General features: G+C 34.8%; 1 protein-coding gene across 5 annotated transcripts in view; it reads left to right on the forward strand.

Moving 5' to 3' along the window:
• The window catches only part of RALGAPA1 (Ral GTPase activating protein catalytic subunit alpha 1), a 246,382-nt gene that overhangs the window by 98,667 nt on the left and 131,163 nt on the right, over positions 1-16,552 (forward strand). For 3 of the 5 annotated variants that reach the window (XM_081146267.1, XM_081146266.1, XM_081146268.1), the window contains 5 exons: positions 1,118-2,653; positions 4,439-4,563; positions 5,452-5,668; positions 6,719-6,895; positions 15,497-15,649. In XM_081146267.1, coding sequence (XP_081002393.1) covers positions 1,118-2,653; positions 4,439-4,563; positions 5,452-5,668; positions 6,719-6,895; positions 15,497-15,649 — 2,208 coding nt within the window. The remainder of the gene's footprint in view (positions 1-1,117; positions 2,654-4,438; positions 4,564-5,451; positions 5,669-6,718; positions 6,896-15,496; positions 15,650-16,552) is intronic. The other 2 variants (XM_081146269.1, XM_081146270.1) reach the window with 1 other exon arrangement.

The following is a 16,552-nucleotide window of genomic DNA, read 5'->3' on the forward strand; positions in this document are numbered from 1 at the left end:
TGGCTTCTGAAAAAAAATTAGTTATTTCTAGGTAATATAAAGGCCATGGTGGATTCAAAGACATTGTATTTTACTTCTAAAACTTCTAATTTGTTTATATCTATACAGTTAAATAGTATTTTTATTTTGTAATTAATTTCATAAATATTTTTGAGGATTTACCATATATACTTAGCACTTCAGGCAGCAGAAACAGTGCAGTAACATGGAACACTGAGACTGCTTCTCAAACTGTGATTATATATTTGAGAAAATGGCTTCACTTCTTTGGGCCTTAATTTCCTCAGTAAGAGATTTAAGTAGACAATCTGTAATGTCCACTTTTATTGTAAAATCTGTGCTTTTTAAAAGATGTAAGAAAACATAGGTACAGTTTTTAAGGTTTGATGGTGATTTAATGGAAAAGGCCAGTGAAAGGCAGAGAAGGTTTCTTCCTAGTGGATTAAATGGTGTTTGAATCAAAAAAGAAAAGGTACAATTAGTTTTTTTTAAGTGTATTGATTTTATTTGATAGAGATGAATAGATGTTAATGCTATGATAAAGTAAAACACCTCAGAGAATAGATAAATAGTGTCCTGACAAAGAGAGGTTTAGGAGGAGGGTGGAAATTTTCATTTGTAACGTGATCAAACAGATAGGCAATATTTGAAGAAAAGATGAAAGCTCTTGCCTGATAAGGAAGAAAACAGGAATTTATGAGACCTTATAAGACTTTCCAGTGGTGTATTTGTATCAGCTTTCTATGTTAAGATCTAGTTTTTCTACTTGGAACTTAAATAAGTAGGAAAAACTGAATAGCAATTTGAATTGCTTGATTTATTGGCACAGCTCTATCTTAAACTGCACTTCCAAATGTTTCATCACCTTACTGTCTCTATGCATGTTAACATTTTAAAATGTATTCTGGTAATTTTCTAATTCATTGACACTACATGCTGTATTGGCTTGTGCCCATCATTATTTAAAAACAGATTTGTATTTTTAATAGATTTTCTTTCATTGAGCTTACAAAAAAATGTCAGAATTTTTTTATTTTTAAGCATATGATTAGGGTTGAAAGTAATACTTATTTTTCATATTCATATCATTCTACTCTGTAATTTTTCTTTTTTACAGATATTGATGATACTCAAATACTTCCCCGCCCAAGTAGAGTCAGACATTTTTCACAAAGTGAAGACACTGGGAATGAAGTTTTTGGTGCTTTGAATGAGGAACAGCCATTGCCTCGAAGTAGCAGCACTTCTGACATCTTGGAACCATTCACTGTTGAACGAGCCAAAGGTGCAGTTCCTGTCATTGACAGTTCATCCCGTCATGCGCCAAGCTTGCAGAGTTCCACAGAGGCTTCTTCAATAACTAGATCCACTGAAAGCCACATCACTGATACTCATAGTAGAGAGTCTTCTCTGGAAGTTGGTGATAGCATATATGACCATCTTTGTCACTTAATAAATCCAGTAGAACTCGCAGATTCAGCTTTTGAACAAATCCAGTACATTGACCTTGAAGGAGATGACGATCTTCTTTCCTCCCTGAAAGAATATTTTAAGGAAAACCAGGAAAATCACAGTAAAAATGAGTTAGGTAAAAATGCAGCTTCTCAGGAAGTGATTGTTGCAGTAAATAGGGATGAAAGGTCATCCTTAGATAAATTAGAATACTTAGACCAAGAAAGTAAATTAGAAAATATCTCCTCTTTTGTTGGAACTCCTGAAAACATACAGTTTCAAAAAGAACAAAACTCATCTGTCTTCATGAGTAATATTGCATCTAATCAATTAGATAGTTTTATGAGAACAAAAACTTCTGAAAAATCTAAGCAACTAAACAGTGATAAACAGTCATCAGAACCTAGTTCAGGTAGCCCTTGTGATAAAGAAAAGAGGAAGTATCTGTATAGACAAGCAGCCACAGAATTAGATGCCTGTGTAGATATAACACTAGTTGAAAAGGTTATGGATATGCAAATTAATGAAAAAAAACCTGCCCCTCATGTTATGCATGCCAAGAAAACCACACTAAAAGCACCTGTTAACCGTAGAATGCCTCATGTTACAAACACTAGCAAGCTTTCTCCAACCAAAAGGAGCTTGTCTGAAACAGTAACTCATAGAGCCAAAATCATGAAAATTGCTACTAAAAAACGAAATAGTGTTCATGTTACTTTTAGACCATCTACTGAGTCAGTTCAGTTTTACAATCCTCTGGAAAGCAAAGAGGCTCCATGGAAGATGAGACTGCGGAAGCTCAGTGGCTTCAATAGTAGCAATAGCAACGCCAGCAACCCCCATGCCAGTTCAAATAGTGTTACAGAGCTAGTAAAACCTGGTGTGTACAGACCTCTCAATACAATTAGTACAACATCAGTAAGTAGTAAAACAATTAAGGAATCTACAGAGATTTCCACCGTATTACAAAAGGAAGGAATTGCAAGTAATCAGTTAGGTAGTCGTAGTACTCTTAGATCATCAAGTCATGAGGCAGGACTACCGCAGGGCTCCCTGGGTGGCGTTTATAAAACTGTTGTACATGCTCTTTCAAAGCCGAAGGCAAATGTTTCCCCACAGAGGCAGAACAGAATGCCACCAGAGGCTCCACTGAGGGATCTGTACAGTCATGTAATGGGCTATTTTGGAAGGAAAGCTGCAGGTGAGCACTAACAATGTGCAGAGCGCAAAAGGAGAAAGACAGCACCAGTTTGGCTTAATGCAACTGAAGCAAGCTATAAGCAATCAAAAAGCTTTGGGATGGTCACTGCTTTCTCTCTGTTCGGTTATGCATGCGCCTTTTCCCAGCTGTATTTTTCCCAGCATAAAATGTTTATTTAAATTACTAATTTCCCTTATAAGGCATTTAGTTAAACCTCTTTGCTGCTGAACAAGATAGGAAAGAGGAAGATACAGGAAAATTTTAATAACCTTTCAAAGGTTGTCCTATATCAAATATTTTTCTGATTGTGTACTACATGAGCCTTGAAATTAAGTTTTCTGAGGAGCTGGAATACTTTCACCCCTGCCCCCTATAGTTTATATTTAAAAGGGCACTAGCTATATCATTGAGTTCATTTATTTTTACTGCTGATTTATTTGGTTTTATCTTTTTTCTTGGTAGAAATTTACTTTGACATTATGTAACATAATGGAAATCAAGGTCCTACAATCAGCACCAACATTTTCGGTTAACTAATTGAAGAGGAAATTATATCTTAAATCTCGAAATGGATATAGTTAATTTTTATTTAAGTGATTTCCAAACAAGCTAAAGGTTTTTAGTTTTGCATTCATTTGTATAGAATGCAAATTATGTCCTTGAAACACTTATCATTACTTTCTCTTTTCTGAGATTTTAGATGTACATAAAGGTTTCATGATGGCCAATCATGATTTAAATATGGAACCTCTATGGACAGATTACAAAAAGTAAGATTATGATAACTGTCTTATCTTGATTCAAATTTAAAATAACTTTACAGATATAGAAAATTAACTTTCAGCAGTAAGGTAGGTTTTGATTTCATTTGTTTAACATGGTTTTGTTAGCATGATTAACAATGAATGCATCTTGCATTGAGCCATTAATGCCACTTGAGGGCAGTATTTGACAGCTTAGCAAAGCCTGGCCATTAATATAAAGATAATGGTATTTCACAATGAGCTCTTGATCAGTGTACTTTCTTAACCTGAAATGCTTTGTAGTTAATTAGGAATATAAGCAGTGCTGATTGTCTTTTAATTGCAGAGAAATAAACTTTTTAACAGCATAATAGTGAAATAATTATCTTATTTTCTATAAATTAATTTTCCAAGTTTAACACTTTCTTGGTAATGTAAATCAGAATGTAGTCATTAAAACATCAAGATAAAAAAATCAAGACAACTATTTTGGGCTTTTCTTTTTAGAAAAAAATCTTTTTGAAAATCTTTTATTAAAGCAATAAAATTAGATTTTGTAGTGAATAGAAATGTGTCAAAATTATAGAATTAATTTATAAATATCTAAATTTAAATGCATTTATGTCCCACTGAAAAAATTTGCTAGATTCAAAGGATATATTTCTTGCAAATATTCTTTTGAGAAAAATGGAATTATAAGTTAAGGCTAAATAGAAGAATAGAGGTAGAAAGAAAGATAAATATACCAGTTTCTTTATAGGCAATATTAACCTAACTCCAACTAGTGCTTATCTATAAGCTTTCTTGCTGTTTAAGGTTATACTGAAGATTGACTAACAATTTGCTTAGTTAAATAAAGTAAATATCAATTTACTAATTCTTAAAGTTAAATCTAAAGGGAGAGAAATTATTTATAAATGCATGTTTGGCAAATAATTGATATGGCATAGGTAATTTGTTTTGGGTGGTTCTTGTTCATTTCAAATTTAGAAAATGCCGTTAAGTTTTTCCTTACTATATATAGTTATTTATTTATTTTTAGTCAATAAAGAGGACATGAGCCCCAAACTGCCTCCTCTTAATAGTGATATTGGCAGCAGCAATGCTAATGTTCCTGATCTGATGGATGAATTTATAGCAGAACGACTTCGAAGTGGTAATGCCTCTGTAAGTGTTATTTTATTTTATTTATTTGGTTTTAGAGAGGAGGGTAGAGAATCTAAAAGATATAGACCTATGTGCATCTATATATAATACATATGTGGAAATTTTTATTCAAAACAGCCTTCCCTCCAAATTTAACCCTTTTTAGTTACAGATAACTTTGAAATAGATTTTAAAGTTATCTTTATTTTGAGTATTAGAATTATGGCAAAATGAAAATAGAAACAATTTTATCCCTAATAATACTTAATTGTTAAGGCAAGATGAATATATGTGAAATTGCCTTTTAGAATGGTCTTATTCCATTTGGGTTTCAACTTGTCCTTTTTTTAAAATTAATTAATTTATTTCCATCACCATTTATTTCCCCTATATCCTTTTCTACCTTCTCAACTTATCTTTAATGAAAGTCTGCAGGTCCATTACATTTCCTTCCCTTTCTTAGTTGTTTTTTGGTGTTTTTTTCTTGAGTGGGAAAAATTATAGGAATCATTATAGAATGACATCTTTATAGAATCACTGTAGTTATAGAATGACATCATTATAGAATGGCATTCTTTCCTCCCTTCACTATCAATTCTTACTGCTTCTCTGTTTTCCATTTGAATACTTTGCTCTTCATGCTCTCTTAACTTATATTTACTTTATGGATCCTTTTGAGGCTTAAGAGTCTCAGGCCCAGCACCATCTTATATTTGGGTCTTTGCTTTAAGCAGACCAATGGTAGTTCAGGCTCCAGCTCCCAGCTCCATTAATTTACAGTTAATGTAAATTGCTCCATTACTGTGTTTTCCCCCTCTTGCTTCAATTTTCTTAGAAATGAAAGAGTTCAGATGTTTAATGAGAACTTAAGAACTTTTTTAAAATGGTAAATGTTTCTTGAATTTTTAGACTATGACAAGAAGAGGAAGTAGTCCAGGCAGCCTTGAAATTCCCAAAGACCTCCCTGATATTCTAAACAAGCAGAACCAAATGCGCCCTATTGATGACCCAGGTGTACCTTCAGAATGGACTTCTCCTGCCAGTGCAGGCAGCAGTGATCTTATCAGCTCAGATAGTCATTCGGATTCTTTCAGTGCTTTCCAGTATGATGGCCGAAAATTTGACAGCAAGTATCTTTTTCTATTTGAACATTATTGGTTTTTTGTTGATTGTTTTCTGTTCTAGACTGACTGTGAATCACATGACCATCACCTTTCTCTGTAATGTTACTTAGACAAGGGGTTTCCACATATTTTTATTTCATTTTTCAGTGAAATTCCAAAGGAAGTTTTAGGGAATCACTTCAAGTTGGTGCCACTTTATTTTGCCAAACTAAAGACATTTAAGAAAACAAAATTCACTGTGTTTTCATAAAATGGAATAATATTTTAAGACCTAAAATGTAGAAAGGAAAAAAATTAGGATGGACTTGATATTAAAATAAAGGACAGGTAGTCATGGTTATGAGTTGGCACTGTTTTATATACTCATATTTGGGAACCACTGTGTAGTTATGTTCAGTACTTCAGTATGTTCAGTACAATTATGTTCAATGCTACAGTACCCAGAACTTTTCTTGAATAATTGCTTCATGTTAAAATAACATCAATGATATTATTTGGTATTGTATCACTACCGTATAGCTTTTCTGCTGTAATTCTTTATTACACTTGGCAGTCAGTAAAGGGTACCAAAATTTTAAAACAGAAAGTCAAAACCTTGTGAAGAACTGGGAGATACATTGGAGAATTACATGTTTGCCACCCTTATGGGTTATATACTGCTCTAATCTCAAGACTGGGAATATGATTTAAAGGAAAAATTATTTTTATTATCCATATATGCGCTATTTTTATTATATATAGTTGTACTAGAGATGATAAAACATTTGAAAAGCAGTAAGTATATTACCAGCTATCAGAAAACATGGATAAGAATAGTGATATATCTGGTTGTCTTTCTTTTATCGTTTTTTGTTAATAGTTAGCTATAAGAATGTTTAAAAAATTGTTTCTAAATATAAACTTCCAAGTATTAACATTGTTTACACTTGTGTGAGTGGTATATATATAGAATAGATTTAGGGGGAATGTTAATGTTTAATCATTTTGCTGAAGTAGCTGTGTCTCTTTTGTAAATATTTTTGTTTTGTGATTGATATTTCTTCTTCCTATAGATTTTGGCTTTGGAGCTGATACTGGAATTGCGTCCTCTGCTGATATGGATTCAGGTTCTGGTCATCATCAGAGTGCTGAAGAGCAAGAAGTGGCTAGTCTGACCACGCTTCACATAGATTCTGAAACAAGCAGTCTTAATCAACAAGCTTTCTCTGCTGAAGTTGCCACGGTTACTGGTAAAGTTACTCAAGGGAATGTATTCCTTAAATGCATTTTTTAAAAGCCACCAAAGAATCTGTTTAGAATTTAATTTTATAGAATTTAAGTATTATTTTTTTACTTATCTTTAATAATGGAGAAAAAAATTAAAATAAGAGGTTCTTGATTTTGTGTACGTTTGCATCAGAGCATTTCCTGCAGCAGTTTTTAAATAGATAACCAAAAAAATAGTTCAGAACTACTGCACTCAACCTTTTTCATCGTCTTTCAGAAAGCCTAGATTTTTATAGATTTCCTGGGCAAAGTATTATGGAAAATGTAAAGTGTACTGGCTATTAGGCCTGTTTTTCAGTACACTAATATTCTGTGTTTATACAGTAAATTATCTTTTTCAGCGACTGTTCATGTGTGGTCAAACCCAATGATAACATGACTAGTCTCAGTGCAAGAAATTCAGTCGTGAAATGCAGGGTAACATTGTTGCAGTTAGTGCAGTGACCATCAGGAGCCTGAGCAGCTAGTGGCCCATAGTTCAGGAGTTCCACTGTAGGAGCCAGATTCACTCTGGTTTCCACTGCTGTTTGATGCCCTTCGGCAGGTGATTATCCTTTCCAGTTTAAATATCAGTTGGATGGTTTTTGCATCCTGAGGTTGGCTGGAACTTGCAAGACTGGAGCAGGGATTTCTGCATGTCTGAATTAGGCACATTTTCTCTTACAAATCAAACATGAAATTTGGCCAATGGAATACTCTGGCCAGGCAGAAACCCATCCTTTATTTTCACAGCTTACCTCTTCCACATCTTTTCTGTTAGAGGATAAGTAAGAACTTTAGCCTGACAGATTAAAGAATTGGAGCTGAGTAGAGGACAAGAGCCAATGGGTGAGATTAGTAGCTGGGTTATTACAGAATTTGAATTACTCAAAGAAAAATAACAGAAAATTTCTGTTTTATAATGAACAATTTTTACTGTAGTTCTTATAAATAAATGTAGATGAAAAGATATCAACATTATTGGTAATCAGGAAGCGTAAATAAAAACCACGAGGTACCACTACACACATAATAAAAGCAGCTCATGTTAAAAACACTGACAATACCAAGTGTTAAAGAGGGTTGGAGCAATTGGAAATATCATACATTACTAATGGGAATACAAAATGATAGAGCCATACTACAGAAATATGGTAATATCTTTTAAAATGAAACATATATTTACCAAATGACTATTCCTAGGTATTTACCTCAGACAGTTGTGTGAGAAAGTTCATGGAACATTATTCACAATAGCTAAAAATTGAAAACAACCCAAATGTCTATCAGTCAGTGAATGGATAATCAAATTGTTATGTATTTATTCATTGAATATTCATTGGACTAGTACTCAATAAAAAAAGAATTAAATGTTAATATGTGAAAACCATAACTCACTCTCAAAAACATGCTAAATGAGAGAAGCCAAATACAAAAGCCTACATAACCGTTCTTTATTATACCATCTGTAGGAAATCCTAGAAGAGACAAAACTGTAGTGACAAAGCAGATCAGTGATTACTTGGGGTCAGGGAAGGGGATCAACTGGAAATAGGGATAAGAAAGGTTTTAATGGTGATGATCTGTTAAATATTTTGATTGTGGTTTTGAGTACATGACTACGTACAGTTGCCAGTTTTATATAACTACACTTAAAATATGTGAATAAAAAATGTAGGGTTTTATGTTTTACTGTGGCACACATTTTAATATTATCAAAACTCTTAATTTTTGGACAGAGTAGAGAGATTACTGAACCTTGAAAAGAGTGGAATTTCAAAGTAGGAATAATAAAATGCCTGAGAAGTTTTGTCAGTAGTTTAGAGATCTACCTGATAACCCTCCCAGCCTGAGACTCAAAAGAATCGCATCATATATCTCTCTGAATTAATCTGGAGGCCAGCTATTTTTTTGAAGGGAAGAGTTTCTAAACATCTTGCTCTCAGTGAACTAAAGATATTTCCCATACAAACCATATTCTAGTTTTCTTTAAGCTATTAATCAGACTATTGCGTCTTCAAAAGATTATAATAGTAAAGGAAGTATGACCCCACTTTTTCTTTCTTATTTCTTTTTAGTTATCAAAAATAAAGTTTCACACAAAGTTCTGAAAGTAAAACTTGATGTATTTAGAGAACTTACTGCAGGCCTTTGCCTCACAATGATTTTTAACTAATTCAATTTCGAAGAATTTTTAATATTTATGTAACATATGTTTGCTACACATAGTGCCTATTTCTAGGACTCTATTAGGAAGTTTTATTAGGCATTCTAATCTTAATTAGGGCTATTATTAATAGTGCCAGGGGTGTTTTTCTAAAAAACTAACCCAGGTCTTGGATTGATTTGTTAAGAAGACATAAAATTCAGCAAAGAATACAATTTTATATACTCAATATACAAACAATTTAACACAGTATTTTCTGAAGGTGAAGTTTGAATGTGTTATCCATACTGTTAACTTTAAGAATAGCTGTATTTTATCAACAGATGTTAGTAGTCCTGAAATATCCTTCTGTTTTCCTATATTTTTTTCAAAACTACAAAGTAAATCCTCATAGGTCTTAAGAACAAAAACTAAATAGCTTGTTTTGGGGACATGACTATCTCTATAACAATACTTTTATTTTAAAAAAATTAATATTTTAGCCCTTGCCAGGTGGCTTGGTTGGTTGGACCAGGTTCAGTTCTCAGTGATGGCACATACCTAGGTTGCAGGTTTGATCCTCGGATGGGGTGCGTACAGGAGGCACCCATTCAGTGTTTTTCTCTCTCTCTCTCTCTTAAAATCAATTAAAAAATATCCTTGACTGGCCAGTGTCCCTCAGTATTTGAGTGTTGACCGATGAACCTGGAGGTCACAATTTGATTCCTGGTCAGGGCATATGCCTGGGTTGCTGACTTGATCCCCTCTAAGGGGCATGCAGGAGGCAGCCAATCAGTGACTCTCTCTCATCATTGATGTTTCCATCTCTCTCTCTCCCTTCCTCTCTCTGAAATCAATAAAAACATATTTAAAAAATATATATCCTTGGGTGAGGATTAAAAAGTTTTTTAAATAATATTTTATTTATGTTTTAATTTATCTTTATTCTTGAAAGTATTACAGATATCCCCCTTCCCCCCCATTGATCCCCTCCACCCTGCAAACCACCCCCCTCCCTAGCCCCAGACCTTCACCACACTGTTGTCTGTGTCCATGGGTTATGCATATATTCATATAAGTTCTTAGGTTAATCACTCTGCACCCACCCCTGCCTTCCCTCTGAGATTCTTCACTTTGTTCCATGCTTCTGTGTGTCTGGATCTATTTTGGTCATTGGTTTATTTTGTTCATTAGATTCCACATATGAGTACGATCATGTGATACTTGTCTTTCTCTGACTGACTTATTTTACTTAGTATAATACGCATCAGGTCCCACCATACTGTCTCAAATAGTAAGGGATTCTTCTTTTTTATAGCTGCATAGCATTCCATGGCCTACATGTCCAAGAAGATGCTTGATATGATTTCAGTCTTCTTGAACTTGTAGAGACTTGTTTTGTGTCCTAACATGTGGTCTATCTTTGAGAATGTCCCATATGCACTGAGGAGATTATATATTCTGCAGCTTTTGGGTGAAATGCTCTGTAAATGTCAGTTAAATCCATCTGATCTAGTGTGTCATTTAGAGTCACTGTTTCCTTCTTGATATTTTGTCTGAAGGATCTATCCAGTAAAGTCAGTGGGGTATTAAAATCCCCTACTATGACTGTATTGCTGTTGATCTCTCCCTTAAAGTCCGCCAGAAGTTTTTGTTTTTTTCAGCTTGTGTCAGTCCTTTGTTCTGAAGTGGGTCTCTTGTAGACAGGATATATTTGGGTCCTGTTTTCTTATCAGTTCAGCTACCCTGTGTCTACTGATTGAACACTTATTCCATTTACATTTAAGGTTATTATTGATAGGTACTTATTTATTGCCATTTTAATTCTTTATGCCTGTATTTCTCTCTCTATTTCTACTTCTTATTACACCAGTCCCTTTAACATTTCTTGCATTGCTGGTTTGGTGGTGATAAACTCCTTTAGCCCTTTTTTGTCTAGGAAGCTCTTTATTTCATCATCTATTTTGAATGATAGCCTTGCTGGATAGAGTAGTCTTGATTTCAGGTCCTTGCTTTTCATTGCCTTTAATACTTCATGTCATTCCCTTCTGCCCTGTAGAGTTTCTGATCAGAAATCAGCTCACAGCCTTATGGGAGCTCCTTTGTACTTAACAGCTTGCTTTTCTCTTGCTGCCTTTAAGATTCTCTCTTTGTCTTGAAGTTTTGGCATTTTAATTATGATGCGTTTGGGCATGGGCCTCTTTGGGTTCTTCTTGCTTGGCACTCTCTGTGCCTCCTGAACTTGTGTGACTTTTTCCTTCACCAGGTTAGGGAAGTTTTCTGCCATTATTTCTTCAAACAGGTTCTCTAACCCTTGCTTACTTTCTACCTCTTCTGGCAGTCCTATGATGTGAACATTTTTAGGTTTTATGTTGTCCCACAGCTCCCTTAAACTGTCCTCCAGATTTTTTATTGTTTTTACTTTTTGTGTCTCTGATTAAGTGATTTTTTTCTATCTTGTCTTCTAATTCCCTGATCCGATCCTCAGCTTCCTTTAATCTGCTGTTTATTCCTTCCAATGTATTTTTTATTTCTACTATGTCATTCTTTTTTTTTTTTTAATATATTTTTATTGATTTCAGAGAAAGGAAGGGAGAGGGAGAGATAAAAATATCAATGATGAGAGAGTCATTGATTGGCTGCCTCCTGCATGCCCCCTGCTGGGTATCAAGCCCACAACCTGGGCATGTGCCCTGCCTGGAAATCGAACTGCAATCTCCTGGATCATACGTTGATGCTCAACTGCTGAGCCACATTGGCTAGACTCTATTATATTATTCTTATATTATTCTTAATTTCCTTCATAGTTTCCATTTCTTTTCTCATGCAGTTGAGCATCCTTATGATCAGTATTCTGAACTCTACATCTTATAGATTGTTTATCTCCATTTCATTTATCTCTTCCTCTGGAGAATTCTTTTGTTCTTTCATTGGGGGCTTGTTTTTTTGTCTCCCGTTTTTGGCTGTCAGTTTGTATTTGTTTCTATGTATTAGGTAGATCTACTAGGACTCTCAGTGTTTTCGATGGTCTCTGGTGCAGGCCAGTGTCAGACACTGTTTGTGACTGGCCTTCAGTAACCTGTTTGAAGCTTTCTGCACTCCACAACTTGTGGTTCTCCCTGCTGGGGCTGGGTGAAATGTTCCAAGATGTGCAGCAAGGTCTGCTTCTCCAAGCTCTAGGTTCTGAAGCAAATCAGATAAAGACTCTGAGCACCCAGAGGCTGAATTTTATTCAGTCTCATAATGAGCCTCAGCCTGTAGAAACTACACAGGGTGGGGCAAGAGGTTTTACAACAGGGTGGGGCAGTTGCTTCCCCTCCCCCCAGGCCAGAGCTGCTTGGGTGGTAAATGTCTGCCTGAGAAAGATGTCCTCTGCTACGTGGGGAAATGACTCAGTACAGGAATCCAGTTGGTTGCCCTCTGAGCTCTACTCCCCGGAGCTAGCAATCCCAGACTCTCCTCACACAGCTCTAATCCACTCTGCCTACCTTCTGCCAGAGCCTAAGTTGAGTAGCTGCATACAGACTTTGTGCATTGGCCCTTTAAGAGGGTGCCTGCATTTCCAGCCATCTCTCCCTGGCAGACAGAAACCCGGCTGCTTTTCACAGCCATATGTTATGTGGGCACCTTTCTCAGTTCTGGTGCTCTTGGCTGGGAAGCCAAGCTTGGAGTTTAAACCCCAGAGTCCTCAGTGGGAACCCCCCACACCTGAGATATCCCTCCTGACCTTCAGCTGCTGCCTGTGGGAGCCCAGCCAGCCCTCTTGCGCCTCCACACTTCCCACCAGTTTCTGTGTGGCCCCACTTTACTTCCTTGGTCATGAGGGTGCTCTCCACCTAGTCTTCAGTTGATTATTCAGGATGATTTTTCTGGATTTTAGTTGTAATTCCAGTTCGGTCCTGAGAGAGTGTCAGTGTAGCTTCCACTCATCTGCTGCCACCTTGGAATCCCTCTTAAATAATATTTTAATGTTACATCTTGGATGTACATACTTATAACAAAACCAAAATAATTATTTAAGAAGAGAATGCCTATAAGTCGGCCATTATATAGATTGTTACTAATAAAATTAAAGGAAGTAATGATTTTGTAATAGCTAATCTTAATAAAATATTACTTAAAGTCTCACTTCTTAAAAATGAATCAGATTTTTATACATGAAGATAATACGTGGAGATAAGAGATACTCATTTGTATTGGAAAGCGTTTGACTACAAGACTAATTTTTTTTGGTCACATACTTAAAAGTTTTTGATAAATATTAAGGAGATTGTTTTCATTATGCCCTCTGCAGTTTGTGTTTGTATTAAGGTATAGTGTGCTTAAGTTTCTGTGGCTGTCCTTTAACATGATTTTCTATCATATGAATTTACACCAAATCCCAAATGAAGGAAACTTAGCACCTACTTACTGTGTATCATAATTGAACCTAGATGGAGTCATATAATTATCATTCAGTAAGGCACTCATATCTCCATATGTACTTTTTAAGGCATTTATTGTGTTACATTTAAAAATTATATAAATAATATGGAATGACATGTTTATGAGACTAAAATAATACACATGTATTTAATTTATGTGCTTTTTGCTTTATTGTATGAAAAGAGGTAATAAGGGGAGAGTTTTATGATCACTGAGTACAGAATATTGGTATTTCTTTGCTAGAAAGAAGCTTTTCTTAATTGCTTTTTTAAGAGAGAGATAGAAACACTGATTTGCTGTTCCACTTATTTATGCATTCGGTGGTTGATTCTTGTATGTGTCCTGACCGGGGATTGAACCTGCAACCTTGTTGTATTAGGACAACTGTCTAACAAACTAAGCTACCCAGCTAGGGCCTCTGCTAGAAAGAAGCTTAAAAATATAATGAAAAGACCTAGTATTTTAACTACTTGCTTGATACTAGCAGCACTCCACTACAACCACCACCATAATATTGTAATATTCAATACAATATTAATTTATGCTATATGTAATTTAAAATAACAAGAATGCCTACTATGTGCCAGACACTGTGCTAGGCACTGGCAATACTATAGTATATAACATAGATACAATCCATATTCTTACAGAGTATATTTGCTATTGAAGGATATTTAAAACTAAGGCAGTTTCAAGTCATTGTGATAAGTGATATAACAGGGAGAAACAAGGACTTATAACAGAGTAGTGTCAAAGCTGAGACCTGAAAAATAAATAGAAGTTAACCAGACCTAAAAGAAAAGGCTTAGGGTCCCATGTACAGGAAAATGTGAAAAAGGCCAGGGGTATGATACATTCTGATAAATAACAGTTTACTTTCTATGGTTAGAACTTAAAAGTACTAGAGCAAATAGTTTCAACTGGTGTACTGCAAGAATTTTTAAAACATGCAGTAGCTAGGTATTTAGTCAGGGGCACTGATCTACCCCTTTTCACTTAGATTGTCAAACAAAAAAAATGGCAGCAACCCACCCAGCGTGGCTCAGTGATTGAGCATTAACCTGTGATCCAGGGGATTGAGGTTTGATTCCCAGTCAGGCCACATGCCTGGGTTGCAGGCTTGATCCCCAGTGGGGGGCGTGCAGGAGGCAGCCGATCAGTCACTCATCATTGATGTTTCTAACTCTCCTTCTCAATTCCTCTCTCTGAAATCAATAAAGACATATTTAAAGAAGAAAAAATGACAACAGCCAACAGAACAATAGCTATCCGTTGTGAATGAATCAAAATTATACCTTTTTTTTGTCAGATCAGAAAAATTTTTTTTGGTATACAGCAGAATTTTAGTAATTAGTTTATGTGTGCCATGAGATTGAAAAAGGTTGAAAATTGCTGTACTAGAGGGATAGTAGAGCAGTAAGAAAGTTGCAGAAAGACTGGAAAATCACACTAAGAAGTTTGGGCTTATGCTGAGTCCACTAAGACGCCATAGAAGGATTTTAAATGAGGGAGTAACATGAGTAGATTACTTTTTAGATTTTTTTTTTTTTTTTTTTGCTACCTTATGGAGAATGGATTGGGAAGAAGGGATAGGGGTTAGAGGGAGACTAAAGACTGGGACCACTGTAATTCCGGTGAGCAACCATAGTGTCACATAGAGCCCAATGAGCAAGTTCTGTAATTGCCCCAAGATTGAAGTAAATGAAATAGAATGGCGGTGGGTACCAGAGTCTATAGCTGAACCAGGAATGTGAGTAAGGATTTTTGCTTTCACTGATGGCTTCTATTAACTGGTATGTCTGATTCCGATTCCATACTAGTTCCATGGTAGACATGAGGTGAGGTCCCTGGATACAAAGTCTTGTATAATGTTTTACCTTTTTGGTTAATTTGTAACCTTTTTTAATTTTTTGATGTTTTTAATTTCTGTTTCATTGGCGCTTTAAGCATAACATCTTAGGTAGAGGGCATTGAATATCCTCTTTATGCTAATTTTATGAAATTATATCTACAGGTTCAGAAAGTGCTTCTCCAGTTCATTCAGCTCTGGGATCCAGGTCACAAACACCTTCTCCTTCCACAGTGAATATAGAACATATGGAACAGAAAGATCTGCAACTTGATGAGAAGCTCCACCACTCTGTTCTTCAGACGCCAGATGACCTAGGCAATATTTGGAAATTAGATATTTGCCATTTCTCCTTTTAGGGCATTAGTGTTAAAAGATCTTAAAATAAGGCATCTTAAACTTGATTATGTATTATATACATATTATTTATTATTTTGTAATTGGACCTTTCTAGGTCTTTTGGAAATTTGTTACTATAACATTTTTTTCTTATTCTTAAAGAAAATATTTATACTCAGATTTTTGTTATTTGTTATTTTATTACAGTTTATTACAATTCTAGTATTAGTTACTGCATTAATTTTGTGTGTTATATTATCATTGATATAGTGCCATTCATTTCCTAAAGCAGGAAATACATAATTTGGCATCATTATTCTTAATGTTGTATCTGAAGAACCTGGTGGTTCACAGGAGAAAGTAGTAGAATTATCATTTGCTAATCAGGCTTTCAGTGAATCAGTTGATCAAATCACTAACTTTTCAACTAAATTTAATTAAAAAGTGGCCATCCAAACAAAGTATTTTTATTTTTAACTAAATGTTAAAAAGTAACTAGCAAACCTTAGAAACTATAAATTTAAAAACAAAAATTTTTGCTAAGTCCTACATGATGTAATAAGCATCAAGATAAGTCATTTTGCAAATTTGGTCAAGGACATAGTTGTTGAGATATTTACAATAAATACAAAATGCCAGTTTCATTGGTAATGCAGCAGATTTGTTCTCTGACCAAAGGAAGAAATTTTAATCCATATAACTTCTGGCTTTTTTTTTTTTTTTTTTAAGATACTCTTAATATGCAATTACCTTAGAATTACATAGCCCTAATTTTCTGTTGTGAGTTGTTTCTGACCTTTTTTTTCATCCTTTGGCCTGCAATATTTTCTTTTTAGTTTTCTTCCTGACATTTGGAAAAAATTTTAAACTTTTAGGAAAGTT

This window comes from Miniopterus schreibersii (genome assembly GCF_964146895.1).
Source record: "Miniopterus schreibersii genome assembly, chromosome: 1".
NCBI lineage: Eukaryota > Metazoa > Chordata > Mammalia > Chiroptera > Miniopteridae > Miniopterus > Miniopterus schreibersii.